This window comes from Chelonia mydas, chromosome 1 (genome assembly GCF_015237465.2).
Source record: "Chelonia mydas isolate rCheMyd1 chromosome 1, rCheMyd1.pri.v2, whole genome shotgun sequence".
In the NCBI taxonomy this organism is placed as follows: domain Eukaryota; kingdom Metazoa; phylum Chordata; order Testudines; family Cheloniidae; genus Chelonia; species Chelonia mydas.
Window position 1 is genome coordinate 59,741,930 of NC_057849.1, and position 17,085 is coordinate 59,759,014.

The 17,085-nt window shown below is 41.8% G+C and overlaps 1 protein-coding gene across 1 annotated transcript in view; it reads right to left on the bottom strand.

Moving 5' to 3' along the window:
- COG3 (component of oligomeric golgi complex 3) overlaps positions 1-14,805 on the bottom strand; it is a 50,417-nt gene extending 35,612 nt beyond the window's left edge. Inside the window, exons 1-8 of the mRNA XM_037894244.2 lie at positions 14,394-14,805; positions 9,326-9,472; positions 8,697-8,758; positions 7,370-7,535; positions 4,198-4,272; positions 3,971-4,063; positions 3,536-3,661; positions 673-753 (exon numbers count right to left, since the gene is read on the bottom strand). Of these exons, the coding sequence (XP_037750172.1) occupies positions 673-753; positions 3,536-3,661; positions 3,971-4,063; positions 4,198-4,272; positions 7,370-7,535; positions 8,697-8,758; positions 9,326-9,472; positions 14,394-14,552 (909 nt within the window). The 5' untranslated portion in view covers positions 14,553-14,805. The remainder of the gene's footprint in view (positions 1-672; positions 754-3,535; positions 3,662-3,970; positions 4,064-4,197; positions 4,273-7,369; positions 7,536-8,696; positions 8,759-9,325; positions 9,473-14,393) is intronic.
- Between the last annotated feature and the right edge of the window lie 2,280 nt (positions 14,806-17,085).

The window sequence follows — 17,085 nt, forward strand, 5'->3', positions numbered from 1 at the left end:
TGGCTAACCACTTGGAACAAGAGTTTGTTGAAGTGCTAAACCACCTTTTGACATAGCAGTACGCTCCTCTGCAGATGAAGAGAATATTTTCTTCATTGTAGTTTATTCAACTCATTCATTTCAATATTTAGTTTGTTCAAAGTTGAGAAAAATTAAGAATTGGAAAAACAAAAACAGGAAAGCTTGTTTCCCTCTCCCAATCTATCAAAAATGAGGCGAGAGGTTGAGATCCACTAATTCTAAAGTCTTTGAAAGATGTGGTGATCAGAAACAATCAGATTAATTCACTAGCTACAGATATTTCCCTTGCTTAATAATTCAGTTTTAAATGCAAAACATTCTTTGATACTTACACAAGAAAAAAGTATCAGAACATTTAAAGGTGATTTTATTTAACTAATAACAAACTATTTTAAAATGCTGTTTGTGTATTTTTAATTTAATTCTAATTTCCATCCAAAACACAGCTTGACAAAAATAATGAGTAAAAAATTAATGTTCATCATCTAGTAAGTAAGAAATGCATCATTCACCATTTTCTAACATAGAAAGGTAGATCTGAACACTATCCTTAAAACAGAAATAAACTGCAGTCCACATATTAGCATTAACAATGAATTTAAAACTCATTTTATGGCTTCACTATCAGCTATTGATTACCAAGCTACTTACTCTAACTTTGGGAGCAGCAGCTCTGAATTTTACATAAAATAGCGTGAAGGCATTGTCAGAATTTGGCATAGATGAAGGATCCTGAAGAGAGAAAGAACAAATTGATAAATAAGATTCGTCTATATTTAGCTCATAGTATTAACTGGTTGAGACATTTAAGCTTTTGAGGAACTGTTTTGTGAAATGTTTGCACTTTTATGACCTTTTTTATGCTTTTCTATTCAGTGTGCCAAAGGCTGGCACTCTCTCAAAACTCAGATAAACCCAGTTGGGAGAACAATATTCAAGACCAGAGCAGCAAGGGTTAGAATATTTATTACACACTTTCATTTTTACTTCTCTCCCTTCTTCTCCACTAAAAAACAGTCACAATGCCATTTCCTCTGAAACCTGCCAATGCTGTTCCACTGATTAACCAGAAATGGTGACTACTGATAAATGGAAACCTAACTTCTATCCTGGAACTGAGAGGTTGAGTTAAAATTCAACCCACTCCCACCCAAGCCTGAACTGGGCTGCCAGAATCTCAGGCATTTGCCTTGCCCTCCATGGCTCAGCTCAGTGCAAAGCAAGAGCTTTTACCTGCTCTAGTAATAGACCAGAATGGAGAGCAGAAAAAAGAACTTTGCACATTTGAATACCTTCTGGATAATTTAGCCACCAGCTCACCTCCCTCTCCTGCTCCCAGGGCACTTCCCACAGAGGTCGGGGGGAGAAGTAGCAGCATTCAGCCTGTGACATGAAGAGGGCAAAAAGTATCCCCACCTCTAACTCTTCTTTACCCATCCCCTGAAGCAGTCTGGCTGCGCTCCCACAAATAGAGACCACCACACTGGTTCCCTGTCCCGTTAGGAGGCAGAGAGAAGACCTTCAGAGGGAAAGCAGAAGACACTGCAAATAGCAGGCTAGCCCCCAATGAATTTCTTTCCACAGAAACATATGAACTGCCTTACTGAATCGGACCTGTGGTCCATCTAATCTACTAACCTATCTCAGAAGCCAACACTAGATGCTTCAGAGGAAAGTGCAAAAAAACCTCATTGTAGAAGGATATGGGGTAATCTTCCCTTTCCTCCTCCACGAAGGTCACATTCATAATCCCCCATAGCTAGAGATTGGCTTAAACCCTGAAACATGAAGTTTTGTCTCTCTTCCAGTACCCTTTTTGTTAGCATTACCTAGTATAACTCTGGACATTCTTGTTATTCATATAAAACTGTCCAATCCCTCTTTTAATCTAGCTAAATCCTTAGCCTCGCAGGGTCCCAGAGCCTGGGCTCCAGTGCAAACCTGAACACCTACACTGCAATTTTACAGCCCCACAGCTGACACAAGCCAGCCATGGGTGTCGTACTGTGGTGTAGATGTATCCTTAGGGGACGTCTATGCTGAAAAAAAAAAAAAAAGGTTCACAGCAGTGAGTCTCAGAACCCAGGTAAACCAACTCAGGCTCACTGAGCTCATGTTACAGGGCTAAAAACAACAGTGTCGGCATTCAGGCTCAGGCTGGAGCCCGGGGTCTGAAACCCAACAAGGAGAGTTGGTCTCAGAGCCTAGGTTCCAGCCTGAGGGCAGGCTGAGATCCATGCCTCCCGTTGGGTTTCAAAGCCCAGGCTCCAACCCAAACGTCTACACTGCTGTTTTTAGCCCCATAGCACAAGCCCAACTCAGCTGACCTGGGCTGTGAGACTCACTGCCTGAGTCTGTTTTATTTTTGTTTTGTTTTGGGGGGGGAGGGAGGGGTTTGCATTGTAGACAGTTCCTTAGTTTGCAGGGGATATAGGAGGGAGAGGCTGAAGAGAGAGATTAGAAAAGCAGTGAGACTGAGGAAGAGGGGAACAAGTGAGATTCTCGGGATGAGGAGACGAGAAAGGGAGAAACTGGAAAAAATGGGTGGAAAGGGAGACAGAGCAATGCAGCCAAAGAGAGAAAGGGAAAGAAAATGGAGACACTGAAAAGAAGACAACAGAAGGAAATGAAAAAGAAAAGCATGTAAAATAAAAGCAGTGGAGACACAGTAAGTTACCTCTGTAAACGTATACAGTGTAACAGAAGTCTGAATGGCAATATGTTAGTGTGCACACATTCACGTTCTGAGAAGGGATATGGGCTCATTTCCCCCACCCCCAAATCTTCTGAATCACGTTACAAAACCCTCACAGGAATTATTTATTCTCACCAGATTTCAGCCAAAGTTATATAGTCAAATATGTAATTTTCCTACTCAGATTTTATCATCTCTGCAAGCTTTTTAGGGGAGATTTGCATGGGCACAAAAGGTAGTTAGGTGTTCAACTCCCATTGAAAGTCAATAGAAGCTGGTCACCTAACTCCCCTTTGTTCCTTTTAAAAATTCATCTTTATAGCCTATTTTCAAGATATCGCTTGGATTACTTGCGCCTGTCATTGCAGCTCTGCAGCTGTCCCAGAGCAGCGTAAACTAATGTGCTCTACAAACTAATCAAAAGAAAGTATTTAAATGGGCCATATCACCAAAAAATGCTTGTCTAATACAACAGTGTAATATTAGCATCAGTCAAATTAATATTAAAAGAAGTTGCAGGTATTATTGGTTCTGTCTAGGGCAATGGTTCTCAAACTTTTGTATTCGTGACCCCTTTCACACAGCAAGCCAATGAGTGCGACCCCTTTATAAGTTAAAAACACATTTTTTTATATTTAACACTATTATAAATACTGGAGGCGAAGTGGGGTTTGGGGTGGAGGCTGACAGCTCTCAACCCCCCAAGTAATAACCTTGTCACCCCCTGAGGAGTCACGACCCCCAGTTTGAGAACCCCTGGTCTAGGGTTACTACAAATACATCAGACTAATCAAGTCAGTACCTGCTTACCCAACTTACCCTTTTTATCAACTGGCTTGTGAGGTTCTGTAGTGTGTTCACAGTGTATGTTTTCATAAGGTGCATAGCTTTAGAAAGACATTGTTTAAACTTAACCAAATACACGGGATAATCTTTAAAATTAGGCTGCAAAGAACAAAGAAAAGCATTTTAAATGTGGCAGTAATGGTAGACGTACAAAAAATACTTTTAAAAGAACAAGTAATAGGTAAAAAGTATCCAGTGCAAGCTAACTGTAGCAGGTTTATAAACTTAAGCATAAGTGGACTAAATGTATGCAGATAAGATACATTTTAAAGAGCAAAAAGTGTCTTCCTTGCCTTTTTTCCCCCACTGTAAAAATAAACACATTTTTAAAAAATCCAAAGTAACTAGAATATGTATCTCTAAAGTGTTAAGATTTAATCAAAAAATACAAAATGTTAAGTTACTTACATGTGATGAAATATATGTAATACAATCATCAAGCTTAGCCAGCATAGGTATAAATCCTTCACTGTTCACAGACAACGTTGGGGAATTTAATTTCTTTAAAAACCAAAATACATCAATCAGAAGAAATTAAGAAAACATCAGAAATAACTAATTTTGGTCACAGAACTGAGATGATTAATATAGCCTACTTGACTTTCTAAGATTATAAGAAATAAAACAACACTTACTGTGTTAATATTTTCTAGTTCATTAAAATAAGAGAGTTTCTGTTGGATATTTTCAGCCAGGTCAACAAGTTCTGACTGTTCAAACAGAGCAAATAAAAGACTGTAAGTAACTTAACAAACTATTTAGGTTTCAAATAAGACACGTTAAAAAAATTAGATCAGATTTTGCTAGCTACATAACAGACCACAAAAAAATATGCAGAAAGCAGAAATCCTGTCATGTTCTAAACTCTGAATTAAAGAAAGAAACGTTATCACTAAATGTTGTTCTCAAGTGTATTGTCTTTACAGACACACAACCTAGGGGTCTTGCCATATTCTGAAGGAGCCATAGAATCTTTTCAAGTAGTAAAGCTATTATATCCTATTCTGAAGCATTTCAGGATCCCAACATTCTTTAAAAATATACCATGCAAACATTCCTATCTTCAGTTCCTTTATCCCTCAAAAGCATTCAAAAAAGAACTCGGAAAAAGTCATTATAGATCTGCAGAAGCAGTAGATTTGGAGAATATCATTTACTTTTATATAATCTTTCTTCTTTCAATATCAGAATTGTTTACTGATTTCCAAGCAGTTGCACGTGTGCAAAGCCACTAAATGCAATGGGGTGTTTACACAAGAGTCACTGAGGGCATAAATTTGATCAATGCATGGATGGTGCTTATTGAGAGCATACTTTGCTCTGCAGAACCGTATTATTGGTGGTGATGTGGGATAAGAAAAGGAAGCAGTTAGACTAACATCTCAGACTGAGTTTGCAGTGCTGACAAAAAAAAATTGTATGCAGTGTTGTTGCAGCAGTGGTGTAGCCATGTTGGCAGGTGAGGTAATATCTTCCATTGGACCTGATATAAATATAAAGGGAAGAGTAAACACCTTTAAAATCCCTCCTGGCCAGAGGAAAAACCCTTTCACCTGTAAAGGGTTAAGAAGCTAGAATAACCTTGCTGGCACCTGACCAAAATGACCAATGAAGAGACAAGATACTTTCAAAGCTGGAGGGGAGAAAAAACAAAGCCTCTCTCTCAGTCTGGGTGATGCTTTTGCCGGGGACAGAATAGGAATGGCGTCTTAGAACTTAGTAAGTAATCTAGCTAGATATGCGTTAGATTCTGATTCCTTTAAATGGCTGAGAAAATAAACTGTGCTGATGGAATGGATATTCCTGTTTTTGTGTCTTTTTGTAACTTAAGGTTTTGCCTAGAGGGATTCTCTATGTTTTGAATCTAATTACCCTGTAAGTTATTTACCATCCTGATTTTACAGAGGTGATTCTTTTACTTTTTCTTCTATTAAAATTCTTCTTTTAAGAACCTGATTGCTTTTTCATTGTTCTTAAGATCCAAGGGTTTGGGTCTGTGGTCACCTATGCAAACTGGTGAGGATTTTTATCAAACCTTCCCCAGGAAAGGGGGTGTAGAGTTTGGGAGGATTTTTGGGGGGAAAGACGTTTCCAAGCGGGCTCTTTCCCGGTTATATATATCTGTTAGACGTTTGGTGGTGGCAGCGATAAAGTCCAAGGGCAAAAGGTAAAATAGCTCGTACCCTGTGGAAGTTTTAACCTAAGCTGGTAAAAATAAGCTTGGGGGGTTTTCATGCATGTCCCCACATCTGTACCCTAGAGTTCAGAGTGGGGAAGGAACCTTGACAGGACCAACTTCTGCTGATGACACAGACTGTTCTCCAACAGATGTTGGTCCAATAAAAGATATTACCTGACCTTGTCTCTCTAAATATTAAATATGTTTTCTCGTATACTGAGCACTTGCTCTTGAGGTCAGCTGGATAGCAAACAAACATGGAACCACTCATAATGCTGTTTATGTGGCATCACTTTTCAGAGTAGTATCAGTTTAGCTATAACAGCCTTTGACAATTTTGGTTAATGCTTCATGACCATTTTGTCTGAGTGGAACATGGTGTAAGACAGGCTACAACAGCCTACAACTCATTTAGTTTTCTGTTTTCAAACAGAGAAAGTTTAAGCACCATTCCCACAAATGTTCAAAGAGTAATTTCATCAGTCTGCAGACAACTAAATTGAAACCCGAAGGACTTGTGGGTTTATGAATAAGTGTGAACAGCTTAAGAGACCTTTTAGAAATCCTTTATTAAAGGGGTGCAAAAAATAAAGGGCAGCCCCCAGCTGGGAAATGGTAGGCAGAGACAGCTGCTAAATAAACCTGTATAAATGACAAACCTTAACCCAAATTTTTCACAGGTAAAACAGTCCAAAAAAGAGGAATGGAAAAAGTCTTAGGATGTTCCTCTAATTAGGTGGCTACTGAAGAAAATATTTCCACATTAAAATATATGACTTTCTGGTGAATGGTTTACTCAATTCCAACATGACCTTTCTAATTTCAGAAAAGTGTTTTCACTAGGAACTCTCCTCTTCAACTCCCAGGGACCATAGTGAAGAGACTAGAGAACTCTGCTCCCGTTCTGCTTCTTCCTCTGAACCAAGGACCTCCCCAAAAAGCCCCCCACACTCATCCTCCCCCCCGCCGAGCCCCATCCCCCACTCCAAGACTCCTCTCCGCTGAGCTCTAACCACCTTCAACTGGACCCCTCTGCAGAGTCCCATTGCCCCTGCACCCAGAACTGCCCCAACAAGACCCTGTACATCCAGATGCCCCCACACCCAGACCCTTCTCCACACACACACAGCCACCTGAACCCAGACTGCCCCACACAGAACCCTCTCACCACACATCTGGATCCACCCTCACTAAGACCCTCCACACTTGGATCCTGCTGGGCTGAGCCTGCCTGCCCACACCTGGCATACCTGGCATGGAGAGGCAGAGCCCCTGTGTGTTTCTGGGGCAGGTCTGACCCTTGTGCTGTGTCAGGGTTGGGTGCAGCCTCACTGCCGAGTCTGTGTCCCAGGGTTGGGGGGGGTTGCAGGGTGGTCTCCCACCGCCACTGGGCTGTGCTCCCCACTGCTATGCTGGAGCCTCCACATTTATTTCTTGACAAATGCAATTTGCAGAATTTTAAAATATTGTGTGCAGAACTTTTATTTTTTTTGGCACAGAATTCCCTCAGGAGTAAATAATTGCACTGCCATTACTGCCCACAAGATGCCTGTTCTGTAAACAGAGGACTTTATTTTTTGGTACCTTTCAATTTAAAAAGCTTCAGTAACTACCGTATCACAAATTACCTGCTCTTTCAAAAGCTGCTCACAGGCTTCATGCAGTGTTCCTGTCTTGGTGGACACAAAGAGATACTGTTTCTGCAAAGACTCCAAATGTTGAAGTGCATTGTTCACGTCATTCAATATAGCATCACATTGCTCCTGAAATCCAGACAAATAATCCCTCATCTGTCTAGAAAAGAGAATCACAACGAAAAAGGATAATGCTTTTCTTTTTATATTTAAAAATATAACCAATACATAGCATGATTTACTCCATTTTCCTGAGGATACATAAACCTCTCTAGAAAAGAGTAGATCACTTGCAGGAAGTAAATGCATAGAACAAAAAACAATGTACAATAAAATCTTAAATCACAAACTGACCTGATATTTAAGCTCATGGGTCACAGATTCTGTTTTAAAACTGATAAGACATCAATTTTCAAACACTATTAAGCATAAATTAAAACAATGTTCAGTGTCCAATTTAAATCAAAAAGGAACTTCAAAACTAATGATTCTTGGGCCTCAACTACTGTGCTCCATTTTAGCACATATACAACAGTATGTAAAATCATAAACTCTTCTCAGACTTGTGTAATCCCCAGAATAGTAAGGGCACAGAACTAATTAACACTCTTCTCTAGACTCCTCCAACTAAAACAGATAAAGCATAGCCACATAATAGACCACTTTTCCATCTGTGATCTACAAACACTACTGCCATGCATCAGAAACACATCATAATAGAGAGAACAGGGATGCAACTCTCCAACTTTGCAACAGGTTCACAAGTATGGGCTCAGAATAATCCCAAGCCTTACCATTTTCTGGATACAACACAAAACTCTTCCCACAATAAAGGCCAGAGAACAAGCAGACCGTAAAAACCAAGCGATAGGGAAAAGAGCAGGTTATTTTACAGTAAAATTTAATGCATGCTCTTAATTTTGGATGTGGCAACTCAACATTGTGGCACTAGCCACAGTAGAAATATCTAAGATCATTAGTCACTCAGAAGTGTTTCAGACACAACTCTTTATGAATAGTTGATAAACAGCTAAAGTCAGTTGAAAGTAGTCCTTCCCAGACTGAAGAAAGAAAGTCAGTCAGGTGAAAATAGATACAAATTAAACACAACTGGGAAAAGTGCCATAGGATGCTGAAAAATTAGATGCATATATATTAGTGGACAGGATAAAATCCTACATATCATATGCTGTAATATGTCTAAGGGGGAACTGATATATACATAAAAGCAAAATTTCACTTCTAGTTTAGAAGCTGTTGCTGGGGGCAGAGACTAAAAATATACAGTGATAAAATTCAACAAATGGAAGAAGGATCATACCTGTACTTAGCACCTTCATCTTGATCCATCTGGGCCTGCAGCTGAGCAAACCATGAGAAGAACTAGAACAAAGATTTTTAGATTGTCAATAACCCAGACATTAGAAGGAACCAACTAGAGAAACCGTCATATCTGGAGTTCTAGAGCAATCAACAGGATATAGATGATGAATTGCACCACAACATAAGCATCTTTCATTATTAAAGGAAAAAAACCCTTAAGTACTCAACAATGATTCAGACAGTCCAAAACCTAGCAGAGCACAATTCTACAACCTAACTAAAGGAAAAAGGTAGAATGCGATCTCCTTGAGTTTCTAGGAGCACAACATTAGCACTGTCTATCTCACTGCAAACATTATGGGATTGAAATGCAACATTCTGCGGGCAGCACCACTGTCCTTTGTTGATGCTTTAGCCTCTCAATACAGGAAAACATCTAGTATTGAACAACCAAGATGTTAAAGTTTTGTTTTCTTCAATTTTTTTGCATGTCTCTTAAATGCTAACAAAAGAATTTTATAAAAACATAAGAAAGGCACACTAAAGCTTCACAAATCCACTGGGAAGAATTTTAGCACTGAAATGATGCCTCTAGGATTGTAAAGCAATTAATTTGGTGTGATTTACCTGCTGTGCAGTTTCAATTCTTTCATCTTCCATTCCCAAAGTGGTGAATCCTTTCAAGAGGATATCCTCTGTTGATTCAGGTATTGCTGCAGCCAGCGCGACACTTAGTGACTGTGATGTTAAACTGCATAAATCTTCAATTGGAAGCTGTACACAAAAATCCCATCATTTTAGTTAAATTACTTTTTAAAAATTAACGCTTAATTTTAAATTAATATGCAATAGTGTAAACAACATCTCAATCACACCAAACTTATTTCTTAAGTTCCCGTTTGTTTAATTTTGAAGGAATAATCAGCATGGACATTTTATAAACTATTTCAATAACATATTTAAACACCAGAGTATCAATATTCAGAAATATTTAAAATATTCACTTAATTATCCCAGGACAAAAAAAAATAAATTAATACTTTCTACTAAACAAGATTAACTGAAAATGAATTAATACAACCCTCTTGGATATGATCTATATTATTGAAAAGTGTTACAAATCTCCAGTTTAGCTAGCTAAACAGCAAGACAAATTAATGTTTGTGGACTTAATATCAGAAGACATGGGGCAGGACTACACTATGGGTAAAAGTAGATCTAAGCTACGCAATTTGAGTTACGTTAGTAGCGTAACTCAAGTCGAAGTAGCTTAGATCTACTTACCGCGGAAACTCTCCTGTCAATTCCCCTTACTCTTCTCATTCCAGTGGAGTACCGGAGTCAATGGGAAAGTGATGGGCGGTTGATTTAGCAGGTCTTCACTCGACCCACTAAATCGACCCCCGGTGGATTGATCGCCGCAGCATCAATCCCACCCGTAGTGGAGACAAGCCCATGATGATTCATATTTCCAAGTGCAAGCCAAAATAACAAAGGTTTACAGTATCTACAAAGCACAAAAACCCTTTGACTGGCATACAAGCTAAACAAACTTTCATTAGATTTTTCTGCCATATGACCAAAGGAAATTCCAAGCCCAATATTGTCACAACCTGAAATTCCAATAATTTCAAAATGTTTTAAATAATACTTCCAAATAGATACTCCAGATGATTATACAGGAAGGTTTCTTTAGAAGATAATTCCTATATTTCAGATTTTCAGCTTATTAAATATATTTTACTGAACATAAAAAAATCAAAGTAATTTGGGACAATTTAATGTAAGTATTTTTAGACTGGAGACTGCCTTGGAATTAGATGCTGTATCTTATCCTTGAAAAAAATTTTACAGCTAACGAGGATGTTCTCCCTAACTATTCTAACATAACATCCTCTTCTTTCAGAGTAGCAGCCATGTTAGTCTGAATCTGCAAAAAGAACAGGAGTACTTGTGGCACCTTAGAGACTAACAAACTTATCTGAGCATAAGCTTTCGTGGGCTACAACCCACCATTTGCACAATTAAAGCTTACTCACAACAACCAAGAACATAACAAAAGAGCACTGTACACAATTAAAAAAAAAAGTATTACTTTTCTACACAGAACAAGTTATCTGTGGCAATAAAAGTCATTGTCTGAAAATATTAACCAGATCTCGTCTAGGTTTTAAAAGTCTGATAACTAATGAATTCAACAGAACTTCATATCTTTTTGATTTTTGTTAGCAGGTTGTTTGTTTTTTGTTTGTTTTTGCAAGAGGCAGTTTTAGTAGTCATAAAAGTAGAGGCTGATAACGCCAGATTCCTCAGACAGCTTTGTTAATGCACCTTAATTTTGACATTCAACATGCCTACTATCTAGCTACTATTAGCAGGACTAATTTTAAAGCCTGACCTGCCCCGAGCTCAAGAGGGTTGAGTCATTTTCAGACCTGACCGCAACACTCCCCCTCCGACCCTGTGTTAGCACACCACTGCTTGGGGCTCAGCCTGGTGGGGGATCCGCATAACCATGCCCAGAATCCATCTCCAGCCACCTCCTACCTCTGGGGTTGTCACAGTGGCAGCTGTACGGCTCGTTCCTGCTGGTTGCCACCCGCTGCGGCACTGTGGAGTGAAAGACACTGCGACCCATTGACACAAACACACCTCAGCATATACAGTGCAAAGAGGTTGCGGTGGCTGGCAGGCAGGAGCAGTGCCTACAGCGGATAAGGACCCCCCAACAAGACAAGGTGAACAGGGACAACCCAACCAAACAGGTTCAGGTTGTTTTCTGATCCAACACAAACCTGACCTTTGTAGTGGGGTCTCATTGGGGTGCAAGTCTGCCACAATTTAATCCTGATCCTTGCTTGGGCAGGGTTTGCCATGCCTGCTAAACAAACTGGTAGTTTTATAATATGGACAAACCGGGTCTAAGTATGGGGAAGCTGGTGACTTGAGGTGGAATTTTAACGTAGATTTCCAGAAGTGAAAGGCTAGTGGATAGCACACAGGACTGAGAGCTAAGGGACCTGGCTTCTAATCTGACTAGCTGCGTGACCTCAGGCAAGTCAGCTAGAGTCCAATTTTCAGATACGTTGAAGACCCACAATTCCAATCTACTTCAATGGGAGCTAAGAGTGCTCAGCATCTGTGAAAATCAAGCCCATAACTTCTCTGCTTCTCAGTTTTCCCACCTTCTTTTGTAAGACAAATTTAGATCTATGATAGAACAGCATTATAAAAGTGCTAAGTATTATCATGTGCACGAACCCTTTCGATCACTATGCTGTCCAAGAATGAGTAATCCTTCTATAAACATCTGGTCTATTAGTCTGCTGACAGCTTATTGCATTTCAATTAAATACAATATAAGAAATAGGTAAGTTGGTCATTCATAAATAAGAATTTGTTGTAAAATTCAGCTACAACAGAATGGAGCTAGATGGAAATACTTCAATTAACTCACCTAGTATTTCTGAACAACATTTTTGTTCCCTTTTTTCTTCATAGATCTGTCCATCAATAGCATTTAAAAAAACTAGGATTTGTAACAGGTACTATAATTCTATTCAACTATAAAATATTTTCTCATTCAAAGGGAAATTTTGAAGACCATAACAACATGTTTTACACTTTCTAGCTACTTCATGTATACCCAAATTGCCCATCTTAAATATATTAAGTACACTCCACCAGCACATGTCTGCTGCTATGTATTTTGTTCCTGCTAGCAAACAGATGAGAAAACTGATTGTGAGACTCAGATTTTCACACAAGGAAATTAAATATGCTCAGGGTGTTGAATAAATTAACCTATACTAACAACAGTTATTGACAAGATACAGACCGGCCTGTCTTCTTAGCAGAAATATGTATTCGGAATGCTAACAACACTATTCATCAAAGTAACCTTAACAGCTTAAAACAATTATATGCAACAGGCAGTATTACAGTTTGCAGCTAAGACAAACAAGAGTGATATTGTGCAGAGCTAGTAAAACAAAAACCAATACTACCCTAATGTGTTATTGACTAACTTCTGGTTAAAATAATTTAATTGCATTGCTTCTTGTTAAAAATCAATAGGGCATAAACTTTTATGATTGTAAAAAATAGAAATACTTCATTTTTTAACTGATAGGCTCTACCCCAGCACATCTGCTGTCTAAATAATGCATTCATAACTCAAGTATGCCATACTGCTACAGGTCCCAACTCATCAGACATCACACGAGAGCAGAATCAACTTATGTTTTATTAGCGTTTAACATTTTGTGACATTATGGAAGGTTGGGTTTACGTAGTTGTATTTTAATGAATATTCTCCCTTTCAGTGCTGATTTTAAATTATGTGGCAACAAAGCATCCTAAAGTCCTTTACAAGATGAAAGCCATACACAAAATTTGTATCTGTCTGGATTATTATATTGAAAACATTGGGTGTGTTTAGTCAGGAGAAAAGAATACTGAGGACGAACATAATCTTCAAGAACAGAAAAAAAGAGGATGGTGATAAACTGTTCTCTTCATCCACTGAGAAAGGACAAGCAGTAATGGGCTTAAATTGCAGCAAGAGTGATTTAGGTTTTTCATGAGGAAAACCTCTAACTGTAAGGGTAGTTAAGCAGTGGAACAAATTAGCTAGAAGATTATGGAATGTCCATCACTAAAGAATTTTAAGAACAGGTTAGTCAAACACCTTTCAGGGATGGCCTAGATTCAGGGGTGGCCAAACTTACATATCCTCTGAGTTGCATATGACAATCTTCAGAAGCTTGAGTGTCAGGCACGTGTGTCAATGCTCAGGACTTCAGCAAGAGTAGGGCTGAAGTCCCAAGCCCCAGCAGGTGTCTCCCATGGGGCAGAAGCCCCTAGCCCCACCACTCCTCCACACTGCAGAAACCCGGAGCTTCCCTCCTTCCCCGCGTCTGGTAGGAGGAGAATGATGGGATGTGGGGGGCTCCATGAGCCACACTTTAATTGTAAAACTGCGAGCCGCGGTTTGGCCATTCCTAGAAGATAACAGTAAGTCCTGCTCGGTGCAAGAGACTGGACTAGACGACCTATCGAGGTCCTTATGATTCTACAGTTACTACAATGGAGCCATCTCTGGGGTGGAACGGCCCCCTGCAACAGGAAGCGAATAATGAATCCAGGTGAAACCAGAGCAGTATGCTAGAATAGTTGAAATGTAGTTATTTGCATGGAGAACAGGGCAGGTACTGGAGCTCACTCTTCCGGAAGATGCCAGAGAGGCCTTCTTAACCACATAACTCCTCAAGACTTCGCCCATTTCATCTCCAGGACAGCACTGCGAGCTGCCGCACCACCACCCTGCGGGCCCCCTCCTGCACCACCAGCGAGGTCCCCGCCTGCCAGACCCGGGTCCCCCTCACCGCGGACAGCTCCGCACGGGATCGATGCGGCTCAGAGCCCCACCAGGACCAAGGGCACGAGCTGGGCAGCAGCAGGAGGTGGCCCGACACGCCCCGCCCCCCGGCGGGCCCCGGGTAGCAGCCTCCGGCCAGCCCAGCCCATGGTTCCCCCCCACACACCCCACCCCACCCCGCCCCGCCCAGCCCGCCGCCGCCTGGCTACGTGGCAGTTGCTCCCGTTAGAGGAACGGGGAGGCCCCAGCGTCCGCCAGGCGGCCCCCAACCGCCTCCGCCGCCACGGTCTCCCGCCCCGGCCCCTCCCCGCTCACCTCGGCCGGGACGGGCGGGTTCTCGGCCGCCGCTTTGAGCTCCAGCACCGAGTCCGTCTGTCGGTCGGTGAGAGGCGCCGTGGGCCGGGGCCTGCGGTCCCACAGGCCGAGTTTGTCCCGGATCTCCCTGTCGCCCAGCTCCGGGGGCGGCTCCGCCATCCTCACGGCCAGCGTCAGCCGGAGCGGGCAGGAGAGGCCACTTCCGGGATCCGGGCGCGTCCGACGCAGCGAGGAGCAGAGAGAGGAGCGGAACCATCTGAACCCGGAAACGCTTCCGGAGGGAACGAGACACGCGGGAGGATTCCACGCGCTCACAACCAGCGGGAGGAGCTGATCGGGGACGGAAACTTCCGGTGCAGGGAAGGGACTCTTCGAACCCGATGGGGCGCAAGCGCCTTCGCCCTCATGACGTCATTGCGATGCGTAGACGGGCAGTGGGGACGGGGCCTGCTTGCCCGGCCCGCTGTGACCAATGAGCTCAGGAGACTGCAGCTATTGACAGTGGGCTGCGCCCCTTGCAGCGCAGGCCGCTGCTCAGCTGGGCTGGGAGCCCCGAGACACGCGTTCTAATCCCGTTTTGGCCGCTAGGGTGCAAAGACCCGGAGCAAGTCACTTCCCGCTCTGTAATAATGACATTTTAGCTGGGGTCGGTGGCACTGCTGGCCAATTGTATTCGTCCCCGCAATCCTCCTGCAGCCAAAGACGCTGGAAGCCACAACCCAAGCACCCCCGATTTAAAAATAAAGTTTAGTTCTACCCTGATGACAAACCGATGAAACATGGAGTGTAACTATTGCCAGGGCATATGCCTGAGTCTGCAGCCCAGCCTGGAACAAGAGTGCTGATTGGCCAGAGCCTGAGCGCTCAGACCCATCTAGTCAGCTTCAAGGGGTATTAACTCTAAAACCAGCTACTGAGGGAAAACGGGCACAATCACTACTACCCCAGCAGAGGTCACTGGGTGGAACCCCTCACAGTTATCACCCTTTCGTGGCTAGGGCATGTAATACCTGTACACAATTGTGCAGGACCTGCCTCTTCCCTTCACCCAGGCAAGGGGAAAGGTATTTGAGTCATTATACTTCAACACCTAGAATTATGTATCTCCTCATGGAAATTAACATTGCTTGTCTTTCTTCATTGTATAGTCTCTCAAAGAGCTCTGCAAAATTTATTATTTTTCCTCAATTTGGTTTAGTCACTATTGGACCTTACTATTCCACATTGCCACACGACACATTAAACTCCATCGTCTTTACTTGTATTTAGTCTTCTCACTAGTGGAAGAGCTTCAGACTTGCTCTTTGTTAAATGTAGCTTTATTTGCTTGTGCAGTAATAAAAGATGCTACATTTTGAACATTAAAACCAACATGAAACAATCCTGCAATTATTTCCCAGTTTATCTTTTCAGCTTTGAAACTAGCATCCTAACTTATTTATGTAGTACTTTTTATGCTAAGCACCTTTCTTGCATTAAAAATTGACTTTTTAATTTTACTTTTCCATATTACTTTATGAAAAAAATATACCACTTATCCAATTAGTTGATTAATTTGGTCTTTCTGAAAAGCCCGTGTAACCCATGTGCCTAATAGGGAGATATCTCTTTAAGAGACCTATGGGGGGCGGGGGGGGAGGTAGAAGTGAGCTGTGTCTGGGTCATTGTTTTTTTTATTAAATCTGATTATTTTCCCAGAAGCCCAAGAAATTCACAATCTTATTTCATTTACAAAAGGATTGCATAGCCAGACTATACTTTTTGTTGGTCTGCAGATGTACATGAACGCATACAGGGTTCAGAGTAGCAGCCGTGTTAGTCTGTATTTGCAAAAAGAAAAGGAGTACTTGTGGCACCTTAGAGACGAACAAATTTATTTGAGCATAACCTTTCGTGAGCTACAGCTCGCTTCATCGAATGCATTCAGTGTCATCGGATATTCAGTGGATATTTCCACTGAATGCATCCGATGAAGTGAGCTGTAGCTCACAAAAGCTTCAAATAAATTTGTTAAATATCTAAGGTGCCACAAGTACTCCTTTTCTTTTTGCATACAGGGTGAGGTTCATTTCTATGGGTATGTCTACACTACAAAATTAGGTCGAATTTATAGAAGTCAGTTTTGTAGAAAGCGTTTTTATACAGTTGATTGTGTGTGTCCCCACACAAATGCTCTAAGTGCATGTAGTCGGCGGAGTGTGTCCACAGTACCGAGGCAACCGTCGACTTCCGGACCGTTGCACTGTGGGTGGCTATCCCACAGTTCCCGCAGTCTCCGTCGCCCATTTGAATTCTGGGTAAAAATCCCAGTGCCTGATGGGGCTAAAACATTGTCGTGGGTGGTTCTGGGTACATATTGTCAGGCCCCCATTCCCTCCCTCCCTCCCTCCGTGAAAGCAAGGGCAGACAATCGTTTTGCGCCTTTTTTCTTGAGTTACCTGTGCAGACGCCATACCACGACAAACATGGAGCCCGCTCAGCTAACTGTCACCGTATGTCTCCTGGGTGCTGGCAGATGTGGTACTGCATTGCTACACAGCAGCAATTTATTGCCTTTTGGCAGCAGACAGTGCAGTATGACTGGTAGCTGTCATTGACGTAGTCCTGGGTGCTCTTTGAATTGGGTGCCTGGGCAAACATGGGAGTGACTCAGCCAGGTCATTTCCCTTGTTTCGTCTTGTGGCGATTGAGT